Source organism: Homalodisca vitripennis, chromosome 3, assembly GCF_021130785.1.
Source record: "Homalodisca vitripennis isolate AUS2020 chromosome 3, UT_GWSS_2.1, whole genome shotgun sequence".
In the NCBI taxonomy this organism is placed as follows: domain Eukaryota; kingdom Metazoa; phylum Arthropoda; class Insecta; order Hemiptera; family Cicadellidae; genus Homalodisca; species Homalodisca vitripennis.
Genome location: NC_060209.1, coordinates 115,810,938 through 115,832,169, shown reverse-complemented (window position 1 = coordinate 115,832,169; position 21,232 = coordinate 115,810,938). Strand labels below are relative to the sequence as shown.

The 21,232-nt window shown below is 32.7% G+C and overlaps 1 protein-coding gene across 1 annotated transcript; it reads right to left on the bottom strand.

Moving 5' to 3' along the window:
- Positions 1 to 344: 344 nt before the first annotated feature.
- On the bottom strand, positions 345 to 18,030 carry LOC124358716. Its single transcript, XM_046811013.1, has 2 exons — positions 17,982 to 18,030; positions 345 to 2,212 (listed from the first exon to the last, which is right to left on the bottom strand). Exons 1-2 carry the CDS (start codon positions 18,012 to 18,014, stop codon positions 1,412 to 1,414), a joined length of 834 nt encoding a protein of 277 aa, XP_046666969.1. The 5' UTR covers positions 18,015 to 18,030; the 3' UTR covers positions 345 to 1,411.
- Between the last annotated feature and the right edge of the window lie 3,202 nt (positions 18,031 to 21,232).

Below are 21,232 nucleotides of genomic sequence, written 5' to 3'. Positions count from 1 at the left end.
ATATATATATATATATAGTTAGTCGAGTACAGTGTAATGGTACTATATACATTAAAAGTAGGATAACTAATTAATTGTTTCTACATTAGTTTGAAATAAGTGTAATAACATGTATATTTTTTCTGGTAGTATTGACTTTCTTCGCGAGTGCAACACGCGATTAAAAATTGAGGAATTCTTAAATAAAAAGCTTTTTTCAGTATTAATATAATAACCTCTGTACTCTACTAGAAAGGTGAACGATAACCAGAAAGGAGTAGCAACTTACCGTTGAAATTATAACTAAATATCACTGAAATCATCATAATTTCCTATGAGAATTTTCAGGTAAATAATTAGACATGTCAACAAAAACATATTTAATACACAATTATAACAACCAAATATTTACAACAATAAAATATCACAATTTAAAATACGTCATAGGAAAATGCCAAAGGGCATTGTTTTACTTTGTACCATAAACAATTTTGTGTAAGTGTGTTCCGTAATTTTATAACAGCCTGAAGGTTTTGTCAAGCACCAGATCGTGACAGTTTGCGATTTCAAGGGAATACCAGTGAAAAAGTAATTTGACACAATCTGAATAAATGTTGTTAATTTCAGTGCGTGGCCATTAAGACAAACAGTTATTTTAAGTTTTTAGCTCTGGTATTAAAGCGTTTTACCTTTAACGTTTTACTTATTCCAAATGTGTTTCCTCGTCAGAAGGAAACGCGGAAACGAGAGTGCCTGTTATGTCTTAATGCAGTTCCACCTCGCTTCACTGGTTAAATTAGAAATGTCTAAGATTCAGAGACGGGACCGGAACAGGGTTTATTTGGCGTCTTAATAGCTGAATTTCACGGTGTCCAAGCAATAGTTCAGCAAGGTCCGGAACAAATAAACCTGCTTTGTATTTAGGGAACATGGAGAAAATTGTGACTTTCTAACTTATGGTATAGTCTCCAGCAATATTTTTAATGCGATAGCATCGTGTTAAAATTACAATTTGGTAAATGCTTTGCTATCTGTATAGTAAATTTTAGTTTGAAATTATATTTCGGTATTGTAAGAATGTTTGAATCCTTGATAGTTTCAAAGTAACATCAACATGGAAACTATCACGTTAAGTTTGAACAGGTTATTTTAAGTTTATAATTATGTTTATCCTTTATAATAAATCCATAACACGTTCATCTGCTTGCCTTTTCAGCATACTCCAATAAAAAGCTGGACTTCCATATTAACCTATAATTCAATAGATCTCCAAATAAACTTACTAGTATAAAAAATAATTTTTGTATCCTACAATGGGGAAATGTTCTTTCGCTGGTATAATGACCATACAAGACCAAGTGAGCAACTAAGCCACAAAACAAAAATTATCTAAAAACAAGGCACTGAGAATATGAATTCCTCGTTACTCAAACTACCCTTTGACATACTGGTCCAAGGGACGCACTCTGCCACCGTAGTTTGGAGACATAGTGGACTGTGAATCCTGCTCTTCAGAGGATCCTGGCTGGTCCTGGTAGCTCTGAGAGTTCTGAGAGCTCAGGTACTGCTGGCTTACATGTTGGGGCTTCTGGAGGAACTCGGCACCCTTGTAATGCGCCGCGGGCAAGCTGGAGGTCTGGCCGTACTTTACTGGGATAGGGATAAATTGTGGCACGAGTTGTACATTTACCCGGCTGGAAGCTTGATAGGGGAGGATGTGATTCGGGGTGTACTGTGGGAAGATATTGTTACTTGGAACCAGCATCAAGGAGCCGTAAGGGTTTCCTGGGTGGGGAGGCACCATGAGAAGGATCATTGTTGTCGGAGCGACGTAGGGAGAGGAGTAGGGTGAGGAGGCGGATGGTAGGATGATGGGTTGCTGATAAGTCGGCTGGGCACTGTACCCTACACTGGGTGTGATCTTGACATAAGTCTGCTCGTACTTGGGTGAGCCCGCCACCCCCGCAGCTCTAGGATCGTACTGCTGGTTCACGGAAGGTTGTTGGTATCCTGCCATCTGCTGCGGTATAGGATACACGAAGTTGTAGGGTTGAAAGTTCTCTCCGTGAACCCCGGTTAGCCTGAAGAGACCCCGCTTCTCCGGGCTTCTCGTTGATTGCTCATCTTCTTTTGGAGTTGAATCTTTGGTTTCGGACTGTTTTGGCTCCTCCCCCACCACCGAGGTTGTGGCTTCAGCATCCTCTGCAGCAGACACCGCTGCGCTTAGCAGAAACTGGAACATTAAAAATTGATGAATTAAAATTCCTGTGCACGTTTATTTCTGCTTTGACATTGCAGGAAAATATAAATATTTATATTCTATAGAAGGAGGAGCTCTCCTTATTGGAAAACAATTTGTTTTCTTTAAAAGAAACACACAGTTCTCCAGTAGTTTTTAATTTCTTGCACAAGGTCTTTAGACATCCAAATTGCCACTCCCAGGTGTGAATCAAACAGTATAAATATTTTTTAAATTTCAATACAATTATCACCTGAATAAAGCTTAGTAACAGTCTAATAAATAATAATATAAGTGTAGATCAAAAAGAATTTAGTTATATTTTACATAAAAGATGAATTTTGAATCGGCCCAAAATTATAGTTTAATATTTTATTTTCATATTTTTTAAGTATAATGTTTCATAAGCGTCAAAAGTTTTTTTTGTTTGTGAACTGAATTTAATAATATTACATTTTTAAAAGTGTGATTCATTTTTAATGCATGTTTGGCAATAGCTGATTTCTTTAGTTTGTACGTATTTATAATATCTCTCATGATATTTAAATCTTTTTGGTGTTTTGTCAGGCCAATGTAAATCTATATTATAAATCGATTAATATTAACTATTACTTGATAATATTTAAAGTATATTTCATAGGAACATTGGGATACAAAAAGTAACGTCAAATGATACTAAATATTCCTCATAGTTAATTTTAATAACTATTATTAATTTTAGGATAGGATTTTGTCATGTCGATATACTTATCTGTAACAGTAAAACTTGGAGGTTGTGGAAATTTTTTTAATTGTTGAACTAATCATTTGGATTAGTCCAACCCACTTCACCTATCAAGGTAAGTGGGTGGGGAGTTTACACATGTGATACAAGAAATTAGGAAATTAGTAGAAAATTGTTTGTTTCTTAAAGAAAATAAACTAATATTCCAATGTGAATACGCAAACTGCTGCAATGATTACGATTAAGATTTGAATATTATTATTATATCAATTAAACCAGTTATAGCGTCTAAAGAAAAAAGTCTAGAACAACACATATACAATTTTAAAAAGTACAAAATTACAAAGTTGATTAATATAAAATAATTCGATCTCTTAAATCGACATTTAAAATGAAGGCACAAAACGGTGATCGTGTTGAACCGTGAACTCCATCCACATTCAAATAGAAATCAGATTACGGAGAAACCTGTCCTGACAAGATCAGCTAGAAGTCAGCTGTTGTCCACGCACCAATGCCAGGTGATGCGAGAAAGCCCCCTCGCCATCTAATCACTACGATACAGTCCGGTCTCCGAGCCGCCCAACTCTTTCACTCTTTGTGGAATGCTAGCGACTTTTCCTCGGCTACAATTACGAGCATCACTTACAATTAAAATGCAATTTTCAATTTTATGGTTTCCCCATTGTCGCGATTTCTGTATCTCGCTGCGCCATTGTGAACGAAATTCGGCCGGTGACCGTTTACTTTTGTTGTCCGAATTTAGGATGAAAGAACCTTTTTGGTTGTGTGTAGATTACCTTGTATTTACGGTCCTAACTAAATAATAGACACAAATCAGACCCAAATCACATTAATGATTATGTTTTTATAAAAGAATTACTATTTTTTATATAAATCCCGTTTATACTCAAACGAGTTGATCAACTGTCAATCAACGGACTTGTGAGTATGAAGTGACAAGTAAGAACTTGTGAATTTCAGGATGGTAAACCCCCGTAGTGAACCTGCGCTCACTCTTGTATTTGTGCTGAACATTAACGAGATAAGATTGTGAACAACGTGAAGTGTATTTTCCTCTGTGTTATCGTTCATACTGTGACATCATCAGCTATTTATTTCTGCTTTGTAACTCCATAATACAATATATTTGCACGTTTCATTGTGCAACAAACACGTTTACAATGTAATCATTTTGTTATTTTATGTTTTAGTGCCATATCGTTACATTATGTTGTGATTACACTTCACGACTAGAGTAAGTGAAACATATCTTTTTATTGGAATATTGTGTTATTTTTATTTTAGTTTTAAAATTTAATACATGCTTATTTTTTAATATGTTCTGAATGTATGTAATAAATCAGATGTAATAAATTTTACACTTGTTCTATATTGTATGTATTAATTAATTTAACTAACTATTGGAGGATCGAATTTCTAATGAAAATAATGTACGTATAGTAACATCTATACATCAATCCTCTTATTTTTAGAAACTATCTTACATAACAATTTGGCATCTAAATGTTATTAAACATTACTGACTGGTTATTTTATTTTCCCAGCAGTCATTTTTTCTAAAACTGTATTCCTTGTTTTACAAATGTATTTCACGTTTTAAGCTACGAAAAAGATTTCTCCCATAATAATAATGAAAAAAATTATAGTAATTGCCTGAATGATAGTATCTCTCCAATCATTGGAGGAGGGTGAAAACGCTTGGTGACAACCTTGTCTGGCGTACTTAAAATGTGTTCACGTCAACTTTTTCACATCACTCGTACAAATCCTTTTTTATATACGTTCTCGTGAATTTTGAGATGCTATCACCCCGTAATGCTGTGATTAGATTTCATGAACATTGTAAATTAACAACATTTAGTAACTTTCTTAAAATGTAAACACTTTCTGTTAGTCTACTAATCTCAAAATATATTCATTGATAATTACAGTATAATCTTGCATTTAATAATTACTGTTGCTATATTCTTTATATAGTTACAATTAATATGATAAATCAGTTGCATATATTATTTTTAACAAGTAGGAGTACGCCACATCGCGTATCGCGTAACTGGCTTCGCTGAAATTATATGCAACATTTCAAGTATTTGGCTTTCAATGTCTCTCTGTCCAGCACAACGCATGAAAGCTATGTATATATATACATAGCTTTCATGCGTTGTGCTGGACAGAGAGACAGTCTAAGACGAACATTTCCGATTCCGCTCAGTGCTATAGAGTCAGTAGTGTCACTCGTGTGCATAAGAAAATCTAAATTCAATCGTTAACTTAACTGTGCATGAATAGAATTCCCTTTCGATAAACACCGAAATAATAACAAAGACAAACCCCATCAGACCCCATCTCGGTAGTTGCTGTGTTCTTTAGTTTTAGTATGTGGTAAAACTATTGACTACATTTTGCAATCGACAATTTTTACAATCTATGTTAGAACTGTTACGGGCTACAATCAAACATCGACTACACTAGTCATACCATCTAGTCGACTAGTTTATCGTGTCTTGATAGAAATATGTTCTAAAACAAAAACAACCAGTTGTCAGTTGGTTGGGTGCACCAGGTACTCCAGTTTGTTGTCCTTTACTGGAACTGTATCAGCTTTATATAGGAATTATTTGTGTGTTTAATGACTAACCAACAAAGACACACTTGTATGTTGATCATACACAATATTTTTTAAATAGGTAGGTTATAAATTGTATTGTATTTGAATACATTTAAAAACATTTTTACAGTAAAATACATTCAATAATATCAACAGTATAGAACTATTCTGAGAGAAACTTTGTCCTATAGATGTCTACACAACGCGTATCGCGTATATTGAGAAAATGTGCTAAATGAAGATGTGATATAACATAATATTACATCTTAAGAATAGTCACACTGCAGTGTTATATGGTGAGTCCTGATAGTGTGGAAGTTGTTAAACCTAAAACTGCAGGAGAGTCCACAGTACCTCAACTTCCTTCAGGCGTTCTATAACTCAAACTACAGGACAGATTGAAAATATAGATTTTACTGAATACTGAATCTGATGAGCCACTAAAATACAATCGAGACAACAAACTTATGATAAAAACACAGACCTTACTGACCGCGACACACTTGTTTATTGAGAGAGCTATTGTTAAAATGATAGTTAGGGATCTCCAACCTCTGTCTGTAGTGGATCAATGCTAATGGGATAAGTATTCAAGTACTCACGTGCACTTTAGCCACAATACAACATACTACTATGACGGAAAACACTGACTAACAAACTTATAACTGGAATGTGTAATGCAATTTCTACTAACATTAGAACAATGGTAGATCAAACTGATTACATAGGATTACGGATCCTCTGACTCCAATAAATTTGTTATAACTGTTACTTGCCATTTTATACATAATTTATAACAGAAAAATCACAAAGGAGCAGCTATACAGACTCTCTACGGGAAATAATTTGCAGTTGGAATATTTCTGATAAGATTAAAGAAATTATTACTGACAATGGATCCAACACTTTAAAAAAATTCTATGTCCGAGCGTTAAAAATTATCCATATTCCATTTGTTGCACAGACATTAAACTTATGTGTAACTGAAGCAATTGAGGAAAATTGTGTTGTTAAGAACACGTTAAATATGTAAAAGTACAGTCTCTTATCAAGACTAGTAATTTGGTTGGTAATAAACTTCGTACAAACTCAAGTGAGTCTGCTCTCATTGAAAGTCATAATATAAGGATTTACCACTATATAAAATTTCAGTGTGATAATGATTGAACGAATGATCGATGAATGAATGTTGGAAATAAAAGAAACACTATCAGCAGCAATGCCTTGTATGCCTAAAGGTCCCAAACCAAGATTCTGAGTGGCAGATGTTAAATGATTTTGCACAAGTTCTTCAACCTCTACACACAGTGTCAGAGGAATGGTCAGGACAAAATCCAACTTTGTCTATGATTATACCATTGCTAATAAGCAATCAGTATGGCTTACAATTAATTCAGACTGACACGGAGATAGGCTTGCTTTTAAAAACTGTACTAGTACAAGTTATATTAAGAAGGCTTTCTGGATGGGGAAATAATAAAGTTGCATCAAAGGCAACATTGTTAGGTCAAAGACCTTCGTATGTCCCTGAAAAAATACTGAAACAGCAGAAAGACCTATTTAAAGGGAATATAATTTGGAAAAAATTAACACCAAAAATTTGGAACTCAGAAATTCTGAAAAAATTAAAACCAGAACTTTTATTAATTGAAGATAACCATGCAATATATCAATTTCTTCTTGTTCAAAAGCTTGAGAAGAAAGAGTTGGCCCGAAATAAACAATAATAGTGTGAATGGGTCGGTTGTAGGATAACAACCTATACCTGACAGATCAAAAAGCCCTAACCCTTAAGCTGACAGATGATAAAGCCCTAACCCTTAAGCTGACAGATGATAAAGCCCTAACCCTTAAGCTGACAGATGATAAAGCCCTAACCCTTATTGTAAAAATACAAATCTGTAATTGGAGGAATTTATTATTTGCAAAAAAGCTATGCTAACCAGCAACTAGCTTTTCCTTCTGTGAGACTTTATTTCTACTCCTAGGAAAGTCAATAATGACAAAAGAAGAAGACTTGTCCCAACCCAAACATGTTAATAACACATTGTTTGTACATACTAATATACAATTAATTAAAATATAATTCAAGCAATAGAATTGGTAGCCCACTGTTATTTATTTTTAATTAATGTAATTTCGTAAAACTGGTTTACATCAAAATACATGTTCTGTGGTATATTGAAATAGTATCGTTTTCTTTAAGTTAAGGTTAGGAACTCTACACATTAGCTATCTAATATATTGCAAACTTAATGTACTGTATATACAATGTCTTAATACATATTTATAAGTTAATAAGACATGAAATGAGTCACAATTTACATAGCAAGCACATAGTAATTGATGGTCTGCTATGACGATTTTGACAAGGGAAATGCTATAATTATTATAAAATTACTAGTTTTATATCTTGAATGTATAAATTAAATGTATATTAATAATAATAATAATAATAAATTAAAAGTCGTCAACCAATTAAATGAAAAGTTATATTTGTATTAAAAATAGAGTAAAATACTACTTTGTAAATTCAAAATCATGACCTATTACTGTACTAAGACTATTCGACTAGTCGACTACTTCATGACTAATGAAGGACCTCCGAAATAATGAGGACACTCGTCGGAGGTGGGAAAGCGATGTCATTCAAAATGAGGTGTTCTCATTGATGACACTTAGTTTTCTAGGTAAGGATTCTCTTTGGTATTCTATTCAGGATTCCCCATGTCTGTAACCAATCACAACCAATAACCAGACACTCGCTGTCGCTATTGGTCACCCGTAATCCACACAATTGCCGAGGACCTCCTCTAATGCGTCAATAACCATGAAGCCTGTCTAATAATGGATGTATCTCCGATGTGCCCTTGTGCTCGGCTGCTGAAAGATATTATCAGGCTGAATAAAGAAACTGATCATTCCCTGGCAAATTTATAAAGCTCGTATATGACGGACTTAAGAAATAAGGACTTGTGAAACTTTGATCTACGTTATCAGCAAAATATTCATTTCTATCCAGTACATAAGAAAGCGAGCATTTAGTTATAAATATTAAGTTATAACTATATTACTTGTAAAACGCAGTCGTTATCAGTTTTAGGAACCATATCAAAAATATAAAAATATAAATTATGTTTACATTTCTGACTTTGTAGAAATGTTACTATATACGTATTTATTTTAAGAACTTCAGTTAGAGCATAAATTTAATTTAAAATATAATAAAACATTTTGCACACCCCGAAATGAAAATTTGATTGCTAAAACGTTATAGGTTTAACAGTATTAGGACTGTAGTCTGGTATTTGCCCAGGTACAGCATTAATCATATCCTTACTACCCTTGTCTAATGAGGATTAAATTGCTTCAGATTGTATGAGACAGCTTCTGCGAACAATTATCACTTGACCAGAGATGAATCTGCTTATTGGCTAACAGACACTGTCTGAATGGTTGAACTACTTTGTAACTAAAGCAATTTCAGATCTCTTGATCTAATTTTTTTGTTTATATATTCTTACGGTTTAATACTTCGATATAAATAAAATGATTTTAGCTTTTAGTATTTAATCGGAAACAACAGGCAAATAGCTTAATATAAATGAAGCCACTAAAATAACAATTGGCTTAAATCACTATTCTGACTCATGTTGGAGATGGGAGAGCTGAGAGGAGATGGAAAGAGCGAGAGAAGTGGCTGAAAAATAAAAGTACTTAAGTATTCGATGTAATAACTATTGATTCTGTGGTTAAAAATCAAAGGGCAGTCCGTCTGCCTGTCCAACTGCCGTATTTGTAATAGCTCTTGATATAAAGGTCATGGATACTTGACACTTCGTTCTTCCTCTTGATCCAAGGAAGAATCCTATCGATTTTGTAATCAATAGTAAGATGGAAGTTCGTTCGTTTGTGCGATAATCTAAATCAATCCTACAAACTTTAATCTTGGTTTGTGGGTTCCCTTGATCCAAGGAAGAACCCAGACTGATTTTGTGGTCAGTTCGTTGGCAGTTCGTCCGTTTGTGCGATAATCTAAATCAATCCTACAAACTTTAATCTTGGTTCGTGGCTTCCCTTGATCCAAGGAAGAACCCAGACTGATTTTGTGGTCAGTTCGTTGGCAGTTCGTCCGTTTGTGCGATAATCTAAATCAATTCCTACAAACTTTAATCTTGGTTTGTGGGTTCCCTTGATCCAAGGAAGAACCCAGACTGATTTTGTGGTCAGTTCGTTGGCAGTTCGTCCGTTTGAACACTACCTATTCGTTACGTTCTGTTGGGTTATATCTGCTATCTTCTATTCTTCGTTGTATCTGTTTATTCTACCCTAAATCATTAAATTGTGATCTTGCAGTTTACCTTAGGCATACAGTGAGATGTATGTCAAAATCATTACGAAGTATCATTACTCCACACCATTACACAATTAGGGAAATTGAGATCCAGTCTATTGTACAAGGAAGCAGAAGAAATATTCCCTCAAGCGTATGATCGCGGACAGTGATCCTGCATCCTTCATACTGTAATTAGTTGTAAAATATTGTAATAGATCCTTATTGATTAAAGAAAGATCTTAGAGAGGATCGCATAAAATATTGTAATATATCTTTTTGTTTGACACCAAATCTTGACACCAATCTTTGACCCCAAAATAGGTGACTGCTTGGCCATATTCACCTAAATAATAAATATTTCTAGTACCTTACTTAAAATTTTTCTGTCACTATTTAGAACAACAAATTTGTATAGCTGAAAGTAACAACCCACAAGACAATCACATGAATTATACCGTACCACAAAAGATCAGTAATGATGACATGATGGCCGTGTAGACTGGTGCTAACGTTAACAGACAATAGGTACATTAGGTCGATGGTAAAAGTTGCTAGGTAATCTATAAATTATTTTTATTTTTTTATGTTTGTGTATATAAAAACATTAGTATTTAAAAAATATTATATCGTCAACATTCTTAATGAAAAGAATTTATTGTTAAACCACCTTAAGATTATTTATTATCATTATCAATTGTTCCAATGCGGGTTTGAGACCAATGCGGTGGTGATTGGAACTTTAATCGAAAATTTAAGAAGTGTTATTAAAATGCATTGTAACAGTCAATTTTGTAACATGGAAGCCGCTGTCAACTCAACACTTTGAGCGGGACAATCATAATTTGGGTGGGATTCCGAACGTTTATATCTATTTTTAAAGTTTTAAAAACAAAAATGTTGTCTTAGTAAGAAAACCAATATCAAAGAGAGAAAATTTCTTTCATTCGTGTGTGACCAAATTGCCTTTAATCTATTGCTATAACACACAAGGTCTTTGTACAATTTTGAAATGAGCTTAATGAAGCAAAAAAAAGCTATACAATTTTGTGTAATGACAACTCTTATTGAAATCCTAATGATATCACTCAATCCCCTTTTTTGCTTGTGAATACACATTGGGGGCTAAGATAAATATTTTAGACATTGGGGGAAAGAGGGGTAATATAAATAGTTAAGAAATATTTCCGTTGTTCAGTAGAACTTCAGCTGACGGGGATATCTCGTTATCTGCAGTTTTGCTGATGCATTGGAATCATCCTCCTCAAAGATCATAGCTTGCGATTGCACAGAATATGGTTACAATAAACGTTTATTTATTTATGAGCGTATGAGTATATACCTAAAATATAATTAACATAAGTAATTATGAGTAATTACAAGCCTTGGCAAAAACTCTTTGCATTTTAATTAGTTAGCCGTTGTAAATTGTCTTTATATGAAATGATTTCTACTTTCCCTAACCTTGTCAAAATCAGCAATTAGTAGATTTTAAGGTCAGTGAGCGTAACCACCAACATCGCGCCGATTAAACGTGTAACCGTGGTTATGAGCTGAAACTCACAAGGGTCGTTAGTCAGAGCTTTCGCGCGATCGTTATAATTACATGCATTCTGAAGAGGACATGTAAATTCCCTGCTTAGCAATTAGCAGAGGATTGAACTAATTAGTTGACAATTATTTCACGTCATCTGAGACATCACTAACCAATTTTACATTATATAGATTCTTGGTAGTATACCAGAAGTTTAAAGCTTTAATTTTTTTTTATTAATAATGCTTTCAACACATAGTGTATAATTCCTAAGCAAAATATAAAATGTAAATAAAGTTACCCGAGGAAAAGTTTACTTCAAACTTAATTAGTATGTTGTTTGAAAGTCATTCCTCTTTTATTCTACTCCATAGTGTGAATTATCCTCAATAATTATACTAACGGAATTCATGTATATAACCAACAGTGTATGATCTAAGTACTAATTCGTTGCGGAATCCACATTAATTAATATAGTGTTTCAATTATCTTTGATTTACCTTTTAGATACTATTTTCTTCCTAACTGTTTAAAACATATTTTAATGCAATCTCGGTACTAACAAAAATTTACAAAAGTTTCCAATGTTTTCACTGTTGGGTTATGAAGTTAGAGATTTAAAATTTAATTTAAGTATCTTGTAAAGTGCTTCCACACTTAAATTTAAATAATGACATGTTTGTATCATAAAAGTTCTTCAACAAACATGGGATCACAAAATCAGCAATCAATGCAATGCAATGCTGGATGTACGTTGAAGGTGTGGTAGGTACTTTTGGACTCAATACCTCTTGCACTCAAGGCAAAAATATATATCAGATACTACTAAACGAAATACCTGAAATTTATGTCTATTTTGTACTTACTGCTCTCTGAGAAACAGGGTTTCTTCCCATTTCATAGACATGTAAAAGGGACAAAACACAAAAAAATTTTAAAATACAGGAAACTTTCTCTAATAAATGCGGACTTTTGCTAACTAATTTATGAAGCCCTGCAAGGTAGTTAGTTACCAATGTAGAGTTTTGCTTTTTGAACGAAGTATATTACTCGTTCTGGAAACTCGGTCTGGTGCACTAAGTCTCAGAATTCCAATACACAGAACCAAAACCTATACCCGATCCTTCACCGTTACCGCCTGTAGATTATGATTTACCAGATTCTGTCAAACAAATTGAGAGCCGAAAACGGTTTGTGGCGGAGCTGAGACGAAAATACCTGGACCGGATGATTGGGGCGGGCGGCGGTGCTACTCTTTGAATCGTGGCTGTGTGAATGGAAGAGTGAATGGAATACTGTAAGTGTAAGTTATAGTTAATTAGCCTTAATTTGCATTGTTAAGACATATTTTTAAGAGGTTAAATGTAAGAAAGGACCATATGGTCCTAATTTCGCCTCAATAAAGAAGTGTTTTTTTCTTTCTTTCTTTCTTTCTTTTATTACTCCGCCGTACCCTAACGTGTCTTATATAAATGTTCAATTTTAATCTTAGAAGTACGTTTCATGTACCTATGTGTTCTTAACATCCTATTTGTTATTACAGACAGTAATCTAAGTAATAGTTTCTTAATATTTTTTTTAATTGAATTTTCCCTTTATTGAAATAGCCCTATTGAATTTTCATGCCTATTGCATTGTAGTAGATGTGACACTGTAAAGACAGAGTTGAGAATATGTGGACGCTGAGATCTTTATCGATAACTCTCACTAAGTTGGAAATGCATAGGGGTAAAGTTGTTTTCTTACAGCTTGTAAGAAAACAACTTTACAACTTTAGCCTTGCATATCCCTTGTTGGAACCTGGATATCCAGGTATAAAGTGAGATGGAATAGATTGCTTAACTGGGAACGTTTTCAATGTCCATTACTAACTTATAAATGAGAGTGATGATTATGGTGATCTTTACTGATTGGGGTCTTACCATCCAGGCAAGGATGTCTAATGATGTGCTTCCGGGTATGATGCAGTGAAGAAGGAAAGGATTAGAGTGCGAAATATTTTCCCAAAATATTTCTCTTCTCTAACGTCAAGAACGATTAGGAAGATCTCTGTGTACAAATCGAGTAAGCGATGATACACAGAGGATCTAGTCGCTGAGAATGTAATAAAAAGTGGGAAATGCAAATTACACCATAAGACACATGACCCAAATTCTAATGTAATATAAAGTTTTAGGACATTGCTTAAACTAACGATAATTAAATAATCTGCACTAAATAAATAGATCATAGTCCTGGATGAATAAGTTATAATTTAATTCACACCCTTATTTATTATTAAAAAGAATTATAAACAAAATTATAAAAGCTAAATATCAAAAACAAACCATTATTCCGACAAAATCTATAACGATTAATGAATAATTTACTGAACTTATCTATAAAATAAATACAGTTGAATACCAAGTCTTACCACTTTAGACAATATATGAAATGATGATATTCTTTTAATTTATATCCTCAGGAAGGCCAATGAGATATGAGCTTTTCCACGATAGTACTCCAATGTTATGTTGTAGAACGCTTAGAAACTTAGTTAGTTCATGATACAACATTGTCTTTTTATTAAGTAGAATCTCGGTATGTCTCTGTACCTATTATAACCACAGACATCATGTGCTTAAAATCAAATCACATTTGAACCTGTAGTATATGAAACCTTTCCTTCGTTCTTACGTTCTTAAAAATATCGGTTCCACTCATATTTGTTTTATAAATCACTACGTTTATAATTTTTGTTTTGTTTGGAGCTTTCTTCCAGTTTTATTCCATATTTATTGAAGAAGTTAGTACAAAAATTTTGTTATTTTTGGAACCTTAAGTGTCACATTGCCACCACTGTATGTATGCAAGGCATACATAGAGACATATTAGGTAGCTTTTAATAAATAATTTAACTAACACTCGTGTTTAATTTCTACTGAACTCTAAGGTGGTTGCGTTCCTGGGATTGTATCCATTTTAACTCTTTTCGTAAAATGTGACTTTTCATGGTTGAAGGCCATCACGTAACTATTACATGTACTTTTCAAACGAAGTAGTAGATTTTGGGACCATTGGTTGAGAGTTAAGAACATAATTAAATTGATGTATACGGTTTATACAAGTTTTAATTTCCAAATTGACTTTTTATGCTGATATTAGGGCCATCCATGTTCGAAACGAGATACGCATTATACAATATGTTTTGATTTGTTGGCGCACAAAAACCCGAAATAAAAATTCCTTGTAGGACACCATAATGTATTGGCACTTTGGAAAACATATTTTATTAGATTTAATCTAATTTTCTGGCTGTCCACGAACCCCACAAATCTGAAGATCCTACAATGTTGTAGTATGATATAACTCAGTAGGTCTAAAACACACCTAGAATATGCAAACAATCTTCTCTTACAACCTTCAACTAGAACTGTTACTCCCATTACCGACTTCAAAAAAGAGCATGAGCTTGACAGGTTCATGAATTATTTATTTAACTAATTTTTCCTGAATAACATCATATTTAAATAGGTTTAAGTTTTTAAAGATTGCGTGAAACATAGTTTTTAAAATTTGCTATAAAACCCCCGTTTTTAATTGATGATTAGAATAATTGTTTTTTTTTTTTTTAATTCGCTTGAAAACGAGTATGACTAACCCAGGGAAGTAAATACCCACGTATTTTTTGGGGGGTAAATATCCGACGTCTATAAATACCCAAGAATTTCAGTATTTTCATTTAAAATCCCATCTTGGAATAAACACCTCATGAAATGTACGAGAACTCATTTTTCAGAATTTGTTCAACACTAGTAGGTTATTAAAATTAACAGAAGTTACTTATATTCTTTAACCTAGTAGGAAATAGAATCAAATTTACCTAACCCAACTTCAAACATTCTTCAAAAAGATCTTTGATAATGAATTATTATGGAAACAATGAGATAAAAGTTAAAGAAATCCGGACATTCCTTACATAGGCTTAGGTTTACATGAATTGTGCAATGAAACAACCTCGAGTTTACCCCATATAAACAATGTTAATTTTTAAACCCCTTTACGCTCTTGTTTTGGCCTTAGAATTATGAGATATCTCTATTTTAATTACGTAATTAATAGGCATTTTAAGGATTTTTAGCTTTTCTTGTAGAATGTAAACTTCTTTGATGTTAAAATAATGATAAAATACAAACAATTTTGAGTTTATTTACGAACAACTAATAACAATATATAAAAACTAATAAAGTTTAATCAAGTTTAAGTAAACAACTAAAAGAACTTTTATAAAGCATTTTTACTTTAATTTCTTTTTATTGAATTTATTCTGTTACCTTTTCATTACACAACACATTCTTAAACTATTGTTTGTTACTAGACATATTATTACTATGAAAGCAGTACAGAAACTTTTGAAAGTTTGTTTTATAAATAAAAGCTATCAACTAATCTTTCTGGTATTTTATATTTTTAAACACTGCAATGATATGTTTGATATGTTATCAAAATTCTTACACAACATTCCAGCTTGAATTAGAAGAATAAAAGGGGATTTTATAACATTCTATTTTAATGTAAGTAGAAAAAACATTAAAAATAGCTGTTGCAAAACGTTGGAAACCCTAAAAAACAACCGAAAATAATATATTTATTAAATATATATATATATATATATAATATATATATATATATATATATATATATATATTAGTACCTAAATAATCTGTTTAGTTTTTACGAATAAATATTATTACATTTAGTTCAATTTAAGGTATCAAATGATAGTGTTTACATTCTTGTTTGCTTGCTTAACACTTCAGCATTGCATCAAATAGTGTAGTGTTTCGTTCTATTTAGTAAAATTACCCTCGTTTTGGGAATTTGTATTACGATTGAGTTTACCCAATTTATATTTACCTTCCCACTGGTTATTCACTCATCCCACATCACGAAATAAACAAGTATTATCCAACGCCAACAAATCAAAAATAACTGAAGTAATGTAATAATTACTTCATGCATATTTAGGCATTTCTATTTTTCTATGTTTAACAATTTAAAAAAAATAACACAAACGTTTGTACTAAAATATTTAAATTCTAAGTCCAAGCTCCTTAGCTATACTTCTTAGACTATACGAAGCAACTTAAAACCACATCTGGTAGGAGCGCGCTAAGCTACGTGTTGCGTAACAGCTGCATGTACAATTTCAAATCTCCTGCTGATTTTATTCTCGAGGTGTCCTGTAGACAGACAGGCAGAAAGACAATTACAATGAAACTCTGAGCTCCAGCCTACTTAGTTAAACTTCACTGACGCTCACCCAAATCCCATAGATGGACATGAAGAGCTATCATTGAACTCATTTTATGTGATTCAGAGGCATGAAACATTTAATGTAAACAGTTTCAATCTTTCTGGTTCGACCAAATTCCGAAGAAGAATATGCCTATCATCAAACAGGACAACTTGACAACATGTAGAAATGAAGTAACATTGACAACTACAAGTATATGGCTCAATTCGTTCTTCAGATATCCAGCGGAGAACAGACACATAAGAAGATAGACAGACAGAATATGAGTTCTGCCTAAACCCTTTGTGATAACAATAATATATATATAAATATATATATATATATATATATATATATATATATATATCATTTCCATTTTATAACTACTGTACTTCTTGAGTTATCACCATAAAACTTTTTGTTAAATCTCAGCCAAATTCCATGGAGGACACGTACCGCAATCGAGCTTTATATTGAATACATATACCGGACACACGGACTATGGCAAGACTCGACATGTGTTCACCATAACACAAATTGTTTACAAAACGGTTTGTTCTACAATTTTCTCGATACCGCCTTGCTTACTATTATGAGGCCATTGTAAAATTATTCGCTAACGCTCAGCCAACTCTTATGGAGTGACATGCACCATCTTCAAACTTCTTTTTGTACATATAGAAGTGAACCTTTATGCGTTATTTAAAGTCTATAGGTTAGTTCATTCACATGATATAGTGCAGACCGAAGAAGATACATTGTGCTAGCCCCGCTTAGTGGTAAGATACGCTAACGCTTAACCATTAAATACTTAAATATTATAACATTATAATTGTCTTGGATAAACAATAGCCTTTCTACAAAAAATGTAATTTTATTTATAAAAATGTAATTTTATTTATAACCATAAAAGCAGAAAAGTTGAACAGAAAACTCTATCAGGAAATATAGTACGATAAATTTATTTAGAGTGTTACTATTTTAAGCCTAAAAAGTGTTTGTTGTATGTATACTTTTTCAGTGCATTATATCAATGGCACATCTAAATATTATGTGTTGGTATGAAGCATTCCAAACGTTAAAATATTTTAGGAAGTCAAAAATGTCAAAGTTTATAATTTCAATTTCTATTATTTAAATTTAAGTTTTTTTTAAATATTTTTTAATCCAGTTTATTTTATTAATGAGCTATCAGCGTTTATAAATAAAATAGTATAGTTAAATTTTGTTTGGGAAAACCACGTGGCAGATGAATGGCGACTCACCAAAAGCGTGACGACCCTGGCGCTGGATTGCATGATGGGAAGTAACTGCACAGGCTGTACAGCTGGGATCTTATAACTAGATCACTTATATCTCCCCCTCCCCGCGCGGGGAGTTTCTCCCGTGAAGCAGTTCCCATCTGGACATTACTCTCTCCGTGACCACCGAGCTCCCTCTCCCGGTAAACATCATCTGATGCCATACAAAGTGTTCATTTGATATCCAATCTAGGAAATTGTAAGGTTTATCTGAGCATTTTTGTGGGTTGAGGAATCTCACTCGAGGCTTTGTGGATTACTCAATGAAATGACATGTTTCTTAACAGTTTGGATTTCTGAAATCCACTTTCCTGAGCCTACACTGCGGGCTGTGGTTTTCACATATGCTCTTCCTCTTAATCTCACACACACACATGTTCGTGATAACGTTTTTTAAACATTTATATACAGACATACATAAATGCCTCTTTTAAATTAAGATTTCGATTATTTTATCTAAATGAGTTACTATAATTCCATTTACAAATAAATTGTATTCTGTCCAGAGAATTTAGCCATAATACGGTACTTGTCAATTAATCATATCTGTTAGTGCAAAAATGCTGCTAGACAAAGGTCGTAATAAAATTTTAAAATTTAAAGTGTCATAAAGGGGTAAATTTTAAAATTATTCAACACGTGGCATGTGTCCACTTCTTTCAATTAGGTTCTAAAAACATTCATTCAATATATAAATTGTGGCCTGTTGTGTCGGATAAGTAATTTTATCACTACGAAAGATCAGTTAAAGTATACATCTAATTGTTAGAAGTGATCAGAGAAAGAGATTTAGTTCAGTAATATACAATGGGAAGAAAATGTATTCTTTTATTTTAAGGGCTGCTCTTATTCATGGTTCTCTAAATTAATGAGCTTCGTGTTTATTTGTTACATCATAAATACATATGAGGAACAATAAATAATTGTGACCTTTTCTTCCCTAATTCATCAAATAATCTCGTATTATTAAGTCAAATCACTTTAATAAGTGATTTAAAACAGTTGTGTCTATCTAAATTCAATTCTTGATGGGTCAATTGTAATGGTAAAGCTCGTAATAATTAGAGTCTAATGATATTAAAAGCGCGAAGAGTCTTTGTTTATTTGCCTTCACGCGTATACTATTAAACCAATTGTACTGAAATTTTACATGGACATTCTTACGGTCCCTGGTATGAATATAGGCCTAATCTTATTTTGAAAATTCCTCCGTGCTACACCCTAATCAATGATCTTTAAAAAAAAGCGAAAATTCCCATCATCATCTATAAAGTTGCATTAAAACAAATAAATATTATTAATTGATAGAGCCTGTTAAATGTAATCAACTGTTCTGATCAATAATTGTTTTAAGATGTGCAACAACCATATGTTTAAATTATTCAACTACTATGTTCAATTTGTTTACATTTATAGTGTGTAAATGCCCTAAGGAGACAAACATTAGTTTATGCGCAAATTTTAAATTTTCAGCGATTGGGTGAGTACTCATTTATCTTGGAAAATGTCCTAAAACATACGATGATCAGAATTTGACTCCCTTTGAAGCAGTCGGCAAGAACTATGATAGGTGGAACTGTCCTTTTGAAGTAACGTACCAACTCCAGCTCCAAATGTTCTAAAATATTTTTAAGTTTATGAAAAACAAATACATAAATAGTGTCATTGTTAATGTACTTTTTACTGTACATATTTTTCAAATATTATAAATATAATAAAAAGTTACTATGTAACTTTTACTTTAAATTTTAAGACTGTTACTATAAAACCTTAGTTGTATTTTGACAGAAGCAGATGTATCTGATATGTTATCTATATTTTCATAGGCTTTGGAACCAAAAATAAATAAAAAATACTAATATCGCTTAAATCACAATGGCCTTAAAAACTTTTCGTCGGATTTTCTTGATCATGGCAACAAATCAAACAACCTTGGCATCGGAAATATAATTCTCTCGAACCAGAAGTGCTCATACACGTGCTAAGCTTATTGCGTGCGAAGCTGTTGATACTGCTAATCTTGACGCTTTTTTGCTTACATAAATCGGTATCTGTACGAAACTTTAACAAATAACCAGATTTCTATGTTATATAAATATCATATATGCTGTACTACTACCATTAGTGATAGGGTTGAGCAAGTGAAAAGTAACGGTGATTGGATTGTAGATATTCTTGCTAATTTCAACAAGACTTTTTCTGTTGTTAAAGTATAACTCCAAAGCTTGGATGAGTTTTTATATTGTCAGCTCCGTAAAAGGATACTCAATTCCATAATTGGTAAGAATTCTTCAGAATCAAACATTTCTTGGAACAAAGTGCCATCTTGGGGCACACCAGAGAACAGGCCATCTAACGGAGTAGTGACAACTTCGTTACAAATAGTACAGTGCGGAGAAAATCCGGAAGAAAAGAAGTTTTATGAGCAAAACAAGCTCTCTGGAATTACAGAGTAATTTACGCTCCACAATGTTGCTATGGATGGAATAAAAACTAGCTATAAACAGTGTAAATCTTAGTAAAATGGCTCAAATAATGAATGATGTTCTATCGAGTGAGATAATAAATATCTTACATTTTTACTGCAATTGTTTTACTCTAGTCTTATATTATGAAATATACTGGCTTATTAGACACTAACTGACCTACTAATAGCTAATCCCATTTTTGTACTAATTTCACCGTTAGAAATTGGAAATTAGATTGAATCGTGAATATGTGGAATCACGAGTTCTATCACTGAAACAGAAATAATTTGACGTAAAAGAATGCAACTTCAAAAGTTTGTCGAAACAAGAACTCTTATATACTTCTTCTACTTCTAAACCTCGTTCAGAACTCTTATATACTTCTTAAATATTTTATATTACATCTGATTAGCATGGATTTTAATCTTTTAAACTTTAATGAAAACTGTATACAATCTTAAACCACAATTTGAGTATTATGTGTTTTAAATTAATGACATAATCAAAATACACAGCATTCAAGTTTCAAACATTATGCAGAAATCAGCGAATACATGTTCACTTTGACTCACTTTATATCTATATTTGAATTATATCGATACATCTGCATGTCACTGTCACAGTTCTCTTCTACCAAGTCGTTATCAAAACGCACTTCTCTTGCATAAAAAGATCTTTTTAGTTAAAAATCATTAGAGGCCGACCGAAGTTAAAACAATGATACACCTCAAAGCACTGTTACGATCT

Bases quoted from the DNA above. Each gene is read 5' to 3' on its own strand.
- LOC124358716 (XM_046811013.1), bottom strand. From the start codon at position 18,014: ATGCAATCCAGCGCCAGGGTCGTCACGCTTTTG. The intron at 2,213-17,981 runs GTGAGTCGCCAT...TTAATGTTCCAG, and splicing joins CCAGGGTCGTCACGCTTTTG to TTTCTGCTAAGCGCAGCGGT.